The sequence below is a fragment of the Augochlora pura genome, chromosome 1, assembly GCF_028453695.1.
Source record: "Augochlora pura isolate Apur16 chromosome 1, APUR_v2.2.1, whole genome shotgun sequence".
NCBI classification, from domain to species: domain Eukaryota; kingdom Metazoa; phylum Arthropoda; class Insecta; order Hymenoptera; family Halictidae; genus Augochlora; species Augochlora pura.
Window position 1 is genome coordinate 14,229,514 of NC_135772.1, and position 10,228 is coordinate 14,239,741.

Here is a 10,228-nt window from a genome sequence, read left to right on the forward strand (position 1 = left end):
AAAGAAGTATCCCACATAATTCAAATTTCGGACATATATAAAGCCGGATCCTAGGGACGCCGACCCTATTCGTGGGACAGCGAAGGGCAATACGGTCGATTCATCATACCGTGTCCCGAGCTCGCGATATAACCCAGGAGATGTGGAATACGTAAAGGCAGAGAAACCGTGGCCTGTATTCCAAAGATAAGAACGGACCCTACGTCCCTGTTACGTAGACTCCACCCTTCCATGCGATCAAGATTCCTTCCGGTCCCAATTACGTTTCAGATACTTGCGTGGTCACGAGAGGATTATCATTCTACTGACGGCGCTGTTGGAAAAAGGACACGCGTAAAGTACAGCAAAAGATTCGTGCGATTCTATTTTATTCTGTTGATGCATATAAAATATTTAATTTTTTCTTCTGAAAGTAATAGAAAACTTTCCGACCTTATCAATTGTAAAAACTTAATGCATAGCTATTCAATGATTACCGTTCGTTTTCGAAGCTAAATTCTTTGTTGTAATTAAAAATACGTTGTTATTTATAACCATTTCTGGTCTATTACTTGACCCATTTTGCATAAAAAATTATACGAATATCGATTGAATCCATGTTTATCAAAACTTTTTATCTGTGGACTAGTAACAGCAAGACATATAATTAAAAATAAGATAACAACATGACTTCTTGAGAAATAGAGTAAAGTATGTCAAATCGAAATAAAAAATGATTAAATTCATTAGACTTTCAAGAAAGAAATATACGTTTTAGTGTTCTAAAATTATCTCGATCTAAATAAAGTGATTAAGCTATGTTTTTTTAGTTCGCTAGAATTTATTTGCCTGAGATATTATAGACTATTAGACCACTAAACTACTAACTGATGAAATGGCAAAAGATATTTAATTAACAAAACTATGAAATTATGAATTAGACAATTAAGATGCCAAAAGATGCTTTTAATTTAACGATTTTTAACTTACCGAATATTAATCAATTTTTATAAGATAAATGATTACACAATATTTTATTAAAGAGTTTATACTTTGAGTTTCACTTTGGAATGCAAAAGCGATTTGGTACGCATTCTGGTGACATAATCTTGTACCTCTTTGAGAAAGGTTTACCTTCTAATAACTAATTTTCACTGTGCTGTATTTCCGAAAATGTTCATTGACAACAAGGATTTTTGATAACTTAAAACTAAGGATCTAAAACTGAAAGGATAACGTTTTTTTTTTAATTTCATTGTCACCCTCTGCATTATCGATATAACAATACCTTTCTTCGGCTCAGGATCTGAATTACCGACTCTGTAGAAAATGCTGTGGTACAATTGGGCGATCTCTGCCCAAATAAAACGGACAGTTAGCGAACTACGTCCAACAGCAACACAGAAAAGTGTGTGTTTTTTAAAAGTACATTATTGCCGCGCTAACATTATCTCTGCGAAAACTGTAGATTCGTACGAATCCTAAGTAATTCAGAAACGGAATCTGAACTACAACATTTTTTTATTTGAATATAAAATGCAATGTCTATACGGATCCAAAGTCTATGTCATGTGGTTTATCTTATATGGTAAAAATTTTAAATCGAAATATCTTTAAAATAAAAACTTATTCTGAGGAATCCATTTGGAATTTTTTATATTATATGGTATTTATTATGTAGAAATTTACAAAATTTCTTTATTTAAGAATATACACAACAATTATATATAATTATAAACGAACATTTTTGTTAAATGCTTTTATCTCCCAACAGTTTCTAGATTACATTGTAACCCAAAAGGCCATTTTCAACCCAAAGACATGAAATTAACTTCAAAGCCAAGATATTAGATGCACGTTTAATTTTTATGCTGATTTCTTTATATCTACTATTTTGTACTAAATCATCAATATCTTTTAATGACTTAAATTTCTGATAATCAATAGAACCAAACTCCAATATGAGATCATCAACTTCAATTCCCTAAAATTTGAAATTATATATTATACAATATTTTTCAAGTTTTAAAATGTTTCAGTATTGTGACAGTTTATAACATATATCTTACTGCAATCTCAGCTGGTGAACCAGGGAAAACCGAATTCACCCTTAAGAAAGGCTCTAATGATTTTCTTTATCATGATCATTTACACCATTTACTGCAACTGGATCTGAACTATTTGCTCGATGTCCTGATAATGCAAATAATTTGTGCAATCCTTCTTCTATTTTTTTCATCACGCTTTTATGATCATTCTTAAGACCTAACCATTTAATAATGTACTTATTTTATATTTCAAATTATTTACATTTCATACAAGAAAATTATACATATAATTATACATACATATAATTTTATGCCTTGCATGCCTGACCTGGTAAACATCGATGTCCTGTCTTGGATATCCTTCAGAATCAACCAACGATTCATCCATACCAATATGATTCTACAGTCATTGCATATCCAGAAAATTAGCAATCCATGGTATTTGCGAAATGAAAGTAATTATTTATGACGTCATAATTGAGTTTGTAAATATTTCGGGTCTAAAATGTTTCTAAGTACGTACGGAATCTAGAATTTCTTTCGAAGCTCGTAATTCCGCTTCAATTTTGTCTTTATCGTCCATAAGCTTCTTAATGTACTCCTTCGTTTCCTCCACTTCCATATTGACCACCATTTTTACTTTTAGCTAGCAATGACAAGACTAGACTGGTGCAAATTCAACACAGTCATAAACACTGACAGCATTCATTTTCTGGATTATGTTTCAGGGACAGCGGAGCTCATTATCCGGAATATGGCAGAGAAACTGCTTTCCTCTGATTGGTTGATAATCCACAGCTAAAAAATGCAGCGTAATTCATCATCCAGCGTAATTGCAAATGCTGCTCAATGCGATTGATATATATTTTAAATGTACAGTAATGTCTCGCCATAGTATCCTGCTGAGTTGCCTTACTATAAAACATTTTTATCACACGGAGGTACTATGGTGAACTATATATGTATATAAGCCGTCAGTGCTGTACGTACTTAGATAGATACCATGCATAAACTTCGCAAGTCCGTCGTATCATGTTAATAGTTAATTTTCAAAATTAGATGGTAGTCAGTATTTGTAATTGAAATTTATTTCTAACATTTAATAACAAGATTGAACGATGAAAATGATTTACGCCATTTGAAATCTTAAAAATAGTGCTTTTAAATATCGCGCTTCGTATACAACTGTTTGCTTCCCTTGTGGTTCTATAGAAAGCATATCTCGCATATCGAAGGGTTGTTCCACCACTGTCATTATGTCCCTCCCATACACTAAAAATGAAAAGGTATATTAAAATTATGTAAGTAATAATAATATTTCAAACAAAGAAAAACACCAGTACCTTCGCAATGCTCCAAGAACTGTATACACTCCTGGAGTGTTGTGTCTTTTAAAACTACCAATTGCTTGGCCAGTTGTTCTAAAAGCGAAAGAAAACATCTTTTCGCGTAAAACCAAGTATCAGTACCTAATCTTTTGTTATACGGTTCTAAACTTTTCATCACTCTAGATATACCGAACTCATAATTTCCTTTGGAACAATACAATGTTCCTATTACCAAATTCACAATACACAAGTGAAATAATTTTTTATCTTGGTCTTCTTTCGAAATTGCTTGTTCTTCTTTTTCTATCTTTTTCATTAGGCCTTCAGCTTCTGTATTTTCAGATGTCATAATGTAACTTACACATAAATTAGCTAGTACTATAGCGCTTACGTCTAAAATCTGAAATTTTAATAAATTCTAATAAATTCTAATTTAATAAATTACTACAAGCGGAAAAAGAAACGCGAGATAACTGACATTATCATATTTCTTTTTTACGATGGGTTCATAAAATACTGCTGCTTCTTTAAATTTGTTCTTTTGCATAAATAACGTGTGTGCCACATTTAATTTCCATACATCATGTTCATTGCAAAATTCGACACTTTTTCGAAATGTTTTTTCAACTTGCGTATAATTCCCAAGTTCCCAATAAATTTTGGCTTGAGCCATTAAAACAGGTACATATCGCTCCAAAGCTTCTTCATAATCAGTTACAGCTTTTTTAACAGCATTATCATCGTGATTAAGTCTTGCTTCTTGAACTCGCTTGGTTGCCTTACTTAAGATCTCCATGTGCTTATTTCCAAGATCATCGAATTTGCGATACGCTTCTTCTGGTGAAGTTTGTTGCGTAATTAAAGCATCCAAAAAATCATATAAATACTAAAAATGAATTAACACTTATTAAATTTTCTTATAACATGTGATATGCATGATCGCGTTTATAATTATTCGCAGCGTCATGTCACCCTATATTATTTATACTTGTTACAGCCCTGCATCTAAACAACTAGGTGATCTTAACCTCTGTATCATGTTTTCTTGACGGTGATTTATTATTATACCTGCATGCAAATACACCTGTGTTAAAACTATTGAAAATGGTAAATTGCAAACTAAATCAAATATTTCTTGGAGAAATTGCGTCTGTACAAAATTACGGAGCTTTCATTCGAATTCCCGGCTGTGCATCGCAAGGATTAATACACAGATCGCAGGTAAGAAAACAATCTATTCAACAATATTTGCAAAGTAGTTAAGTTCCTATTTACATTATAGTATAAGTTTAAAAAAATGAAGAATTTAAATTAATGTAACTCTTTTAGGTAAGCAATGCTCGTGTTGACGATGTTGCACAGGTTTTACAAAAAGGTGAACGAGTTTGGTGCAAAATAATTTCTATAGGAGATGATGGCAAAATAGGGTTGTCTATGAAATATGTAAATCAAGGAAATGGAACAGACTTAGATCCTAATGGAGTAGAATTACAAAGGGATGCTCAAAAAAAGAAGTCTTTCGGAAAATATGAACGTAAAACAATACATTTAGAAGCAGTCCTTAACACAACATGCACGAAATGTGGAACTGCTGGTCATTTATCTAATGACTGCTTCATGTCACCTGATGGGAAAAAGTATGACTTGATTCCAGAAATTGAAGAAGAAGAAGAAGTTATTCAACAACCGATTGATGAAACTGAGAAGGAAAAAAGACACAAGCAAAAGAAAGTTAAGAAAAAACACAAGCTTAAAAAGAGTAAACAAAGTACAGATAATAGTGATTCAGATGAGAAAGAAGTAACGAAGAAAAAGAAGAGAAAACATTCCAAAGATCAGAAAAAAAAGAAGAAAAGGAAACATGACAGTTCCATTAGTGATGATAGTTCTAGTGACAGTTCTTCTAGTCATAATGTAAAAGTTCACAAACGAAAACATTCTGAAAGCTCAGAGAAACGTACAAAAAAATGTAAGCACTCAAAAAGTAAATATCCAGATCAATGAAATATAATACAATTCCTGCAGAATTGAAGATTAATTTGTATGTAACTTTTATAACTCCTTCAATTACAAAAATATTTTCAGTGTGTAACTTGCGATTTATGCACTTTGAATACTTGTAATAATGCAATAAAAAAATCATACTTACTGGTGTTAAATACTTATAGGTCAGATGTACATTTTCAGCTAAAACATCAGCTGCTAAATCGTAATACTGATATTTGCAATACAATAGTAATAAATTAGCAAACGTTTCTGGTGGAAATGGATTTTGTTGTAACAAAAATTGAAGTTTCTCAAAGCCTTCACTCGGCTTTGTGTCCATATTTATCAAAGCTTGATTATGCAATGTAACAGCATCAAGTTCTTCTTCAGATCTTGGGGGCATATCTGTTAATGCTTCTTTGGCTGCTTCATCTAGATACATTAAACGAAATTCAGTAACAATAGGAGATAAGTCAAATAATAAATATTTTTTGTGTAAAATTACAATTTTGCAATTGATATTCTATTGCAGCCTTTAAGTTGAATGCTTCTGTTAAAGCTGTTTCATGTAATGTTAATGTATTTCCGACACTACGGATTTCTATACCATCTGTGGTCATTCCTACTCCTAATTCTGGATGTTCTCGTATCCCTTGCTCAATAATATCAGCTAATAATGTATAACAAATGTTACATTATTTTTATTCATTAAACTATATTAGTGATAGTAGCATGAGTTTTACCAATATATTTTAATGATGCAGCATATTCTTTCAATTTAAAATAACAAAGTGCTACATTGTAAGACAAATGGGGTTTAAAACCTGCAATTTGTAATGCATTTGCAAATTTTTTCAAAGCTTGCTCATATTGCTCTTCCTAAAATGAAGAAAATGTGTAAAAATTGGTGAATCTTTTCTAGAGAAATTTCTCTTTTTTCTAATACCTTATATAAAAGACAGCCCAAATTAATTTCTGTATCAACATCATCTGCTGGACATTGATCAACAAGGCTTTTTGCAACAACCATATCCTCTTGTCCATATTTTATTGCTGCTTGCAACTTTTTTACTTTGGACTCTAGATTACTGTGATTTATAATATTAGAACATATTGCCCAAGACTCTTGATACATACAAGCTTGATGCAAAGACTGAGCATGATATAATTTATAAATATTTTCATCTGGGCATAATTGAACTAATTTTTCATAACACTGTGCAGAAGCCATGAAATCTTGGGTGTAGAAGTAACAATATGCAAGCAACGATAGGCAGGGCCTAGACTATAGAATGAATTATTAACTACATGGACTTACATATTATAACAAAAATGATAATATTGTTATTTTCTGATTTTACTTACAGAGTTATATGAATCGAGAAGTGTAATTAAGACTTTTATTGTTTCAGTATATCTCTGCTCTTTTATCTGAAAATATTTATAATTTTGTATTTTTTTTCTATAGATTGTTATATCTAATAACAAATTATATTTCCTTCTTTAATTTTGGTAATTAAAAATACATTTACCATTGTATAAATTGTTTTTGTATATTCCCCATCTTTTATCTGCACATTCTCTATGAAAGTACTCATATTTTTTTAAGTACTTGTTTATTTAGAATGCTTTACTAACTGCACATTCCTCCACTGAATTACATATATACTGTTTATTCGACTACTGTACTATGTACATATTTAGCGCGTAATGTTTTGATAAAACCTACATTTCGTAACCATAGAAACAGATAATATTTTATGGAGGAAAGGAAATACATATGTGACGAAATATACATACACAGCTTTATTCATTTATATAAATCGTTCTGTAGTGCATACACGCGATACACTACATTTGTTTTTTAAAATACAATTAGAAATAGAGTGCATTTTATTAACGTGATCACAGTGTAATTTACCGCACTTACCACAGTCACTGACTCTGTATTATCTAATATTCAAATTAGTATTTCCACTGCGCATGCGTGCATAAATTGTATTCCATAAACAAACCAGTAAAGGATTCTATTGCTGCACAACTCGAGGACACTGCTCGATCCATTAGCAAAGGTCGATATAGAAATATTCTTTGTTCTTGTTAGTTGACGACTTATTGGTGAGATAGTGCTGTCGTCACAGTCAAAGAAAAAGAAGAAAAATAGCTAGTGAGCAAAAGAGCATGAAATCAGCACAACACGTGTGAAACATGTCACACCCCGACTGGTTTTACTCTTTTCACGCATTTATTCGGTTGGCGCGCGATCAGAGGCACGCGCCGTGAAATTTGATTTTTAAAGAAGTTTTATAAAATAAAATCTGTTGCCTCATAGGATTTCCGAAAACATATTTGCGAAGTAGATATTTTACCCCAACACTATTTCACAGACATTAGCTCTACGTAATTATCAATTTCGAATTAACTATAGCACGATCGAAGTTTCTTTCGATCTACAATTGATTAGAAATCGAAAATTACATCGATTGTCCGCGTCTCACCACGTGAAGGTTGCTGTGACAGGAAACTCGAAAGGGAGTTAGGGCGGAAGCAAAATTCGTTATAGCTCTCTTTCTTACGACAACAGGTTTTATTAAAATACCTTAATAAATAAAAATAATAAAGACAATAAAATACCTTAATAACCAGTATCTATCACTAATACTTTACTCGATACATATTCCAAAAACAAACGCGCGAGTAGACCTGTGCGATACTACTCTAAGAAACAGAAATTGTTGTCCAAACGTTCGCAACTTTTGCGATGCTAAGACAACGCGTAGAACCCTTGCAAAGTTATTATTTCGAGAAAGTCTAGAAACAGGAGCTATCTCCAGTCCCCAGAACGGTTGTCCCGATTCGCGAAATAAAAATTCTACGGACCGAGGTCTAGTAACGCTGTTTTTTTTTACATAGAGATAATGTTTCACGGTCTTATGCTGCAAGGTTCGACATCCGGCTACCTTGTTTAGAAAAACACATTTTTAATCGCTACACTAACTCAACCGTTGTTACTTGAATTCGTGACTCTAAAGAAAATCGTGAATGCCACACTGCAGAAGGATGCAGCTGCGGCATTGGCTCTGAACGACTAATGAAGCCACTGGCAACGCGATTATTCCACAACGTTAACTTTGAAATCAAATCAGAAGTATACTAACTCCAGTATCCTAACCTCGTGATTAATTTCAAATGATCAATTAAACAAAAGACTGAATAGGCAAATGATCGATTAGATAAATAACCGATTAACCAATTGACGGATTAAATAAATAATCAATTAGCAAACTGACTGAAAACCCCAATGATTAAATGTACCGCTTAAATATTACAACGGAATAGAAACTCGAATGAATTTATTAATTTGTCAATCTCATATCAAATACTGAAATAAATTATAAGCGTTGAGTAGGAATATTTAAATCGTGTAATTTATTTATACAAAACCTCAGCAGTAGGGTGGACCTTATTTTTCAAAAGCTGAAACTGATCGGATAACGAAAAAAATGCATCGAATTTGGAAATTTACTAATTTTTGTAATTCATTTTTTGCCATTATATTCCATCGCCATGATACATTTCCAGAGAACATATTTACCTCCTATTCACAAATATATATTTGCAAATATATTGGACACAGCAGATTTTATTTATTTGAAAGTTGAAGCTCGTTTACAAATAGAATTTTACGACGCGTACCTCAGATGGCGCACCAACCGAACGAACGCGCGGGAAGAGTGAGGCCACAAGAACGGGAAAATAAGAAAGCTAGGTTTCTCATCCATGTGCACAACCATACATAGAATCTGATAGGTAAGTTTTATTTCTCTCCATACTGTCTCGTTTTATTTTCTACAGTACTTGCCAACTTAGGAAGCACGAAAAGTGTGCAGTTTCCGCAATTTTTGTACGTTCTGTGTACCATTTTCACGTTAAAATGTTACTTTGAAACCTGGTTGTCAAATTATAAAATTCGCGTTTCTGGAGATAAGTACAACGTATATACTTGTATAATTAGCTTTCATAATAAATCATAAATATAAATAAGATGTACTCTACATAATTACTGTTCTTAAAAATTATTTTCCTATTAAAATGGAAATACATTTTTATTTTTGCATCATTTTCAAACGTTACAGTAACTATAGGCTGCTACATATGAAATATCCAATTGTTTAATACAAATATGAATGGACAGTATCTACGGTTTGAATTTGAAGCCTGATTGGCTTGGTGCCATGTCAGCCATTTTGAATGATCATCTTTTTACTCTGCGTGACGTCACAGTGAACAGTTATCTTTGCTTCACTGAACTCATGGCTTTTATATACACGCGCTATTCATGTGCTATACTAGTAGATTGTGACATATATGTTTATGATCTGAGGAATACATACACTAATTTTGTAAGCTCTGTTGAACTTGTAGAAAATGTTGCTGATGCTGTTCTGAGTAATAGAAAAGGGAAAATATGAAGTGCCGTGTTCTGAAAAAAGATAATCATGTCAAGTTATAAACACACAGTTAATTTTCAAATAGGTTTTCAGAAATCTTGATGATGTTATTTGAAACTAACCTTTCCAATTTTACATTTATATAAAACTTCAGAAATCTTTTATACCATTTTATAAAATAGAAGGAGTTTACGAAAACTTGTCATACGATTTAAGTTAGAGGAATGACGAAAAGGTGTGATGATATGAGTATCAACAGTATTTGGACATGTTCCGAGCGTGTAGCAAATTTTAATGATTAGTGTAGAAAACTAGACCTGTATACATTTGTGTACTAGTCGTCTTGGAAGGGTTAACAGATGACTACGTTCATGTGAGGCTACGTGCACTCGTAGTAGGCAGTAATGGATATTGAAGATCGAAGTTTTGATCATCG

At 32.3% G+C, this 10,228-nt stretch overlaps 3 protein-coding genes across 7 annotated transcripts; 1 reads left to right on the forward strand and 2 right to left on the reverse strand.

The window, feature by feature from the left end:
* Positions 1 to 1,618: 1,618 nt before the first annotated feature.
* LOC144468747 (26S proteasome non-ATPase regulatory subunit 9) lies at positions 1,619 to 2,801 on the reverse strand. Its single transcript, XM_078178442.1, is given in 5 exon segments — positions 1,619 to 1,963; positions 2,049 to 2,105; positions 2,108 to 2,244; positions 2,328 to 2,427; positions 2,551 to 2,801. Coding segments are annotated over 5 exon segments (612 nt in total). The 5' UTR covers positions 2,662 to 2,801; the 3' UTR covers positions 1,619 to 1,756.
* A 296-nt stretch (positions 2,802 to 3,097) lies between these two features.
* Positions 3,098 to 10,115, reverse strand: Ttc30 (tetratricopeptide repeat domain 30). 4 transcript variants are annotated; one of them, XM_078178378.1, is made up of 11 exons: positions 9,915 to 10,115; positions 9,736 to 9,824; positions 6,874 to 7,470; positions 6,707 to 6,772; positions 6,288 to 6,626; positions 6,085 to 6,220; positions 5,847 to 6,011; positions 5,505 to 5,773; positions 3,834 to 4,241; positions 3,371 to 3,755; positions 3,098 to 3,299 (listed from the first exon to the last, which is right to left on the reverse strand). In XM_078178378.1, the coding sequence occupies exons 3-11, from the start codon at positions 6,937 to 6,939 to the stop codon at positions 3,157 to 3,159; spliced, it is 1,977 nt and encodes a 658-aa protein (XP_078034504.1). In that variant the 5' UTR covers positions 6,940 to 7,470; positions 9,736 to 9,824; positions 9,915 to 10,115; the 3' UTR covers positions 3,098 to 3,156. The 4 variants fall into 4 exon arrangements, with proteins under 4 accessions (XP_078034504.1, XP_078034495.1, XP_078034485.1 ...); XM_078178369.1 differs by having other exon boundaries at positions 6,874 to 7,505; XM_078178359.1 differs by having other exon boundaries at positions 6,874 to 7,066; positions 7,142 to 9,824.
* LOC144468735 (zinc finger CCHC domain-containing protein 17) lies at positions 3,296 to 5,842 on the forward strand. 2 transcript variants are annotated; one of them, XM_078178429.1, is made up of 3 exons: positions 3,296 to 3,313; positions 4,353 to 4,576; positions 4,685 to 5,842. In XM_078178429.1, exons 2-3 carry the CDS (start codon positions 4,460 to 4,462, stop codon positions 5,357 to 5,359), a joined length of 792 nt encoding a protein of 263 aa, XP_078034555.1. In that variant the 5' UTR covers positions 3,296 to 3,313; positions 4,353 to 4,459; the 3' UTR covers positions 5,360 to 5,842. The 2 variants fall into 2 exon arrangements, with proteins under 2 accessions (XP_078034555.1, XP_078034549.1); XM_078178423.1 differs by having other exon boundaries at positions 3,311 to 3,328.
* Positions 10,116 to 10,228: the final 113 nt, after the last annotated feature.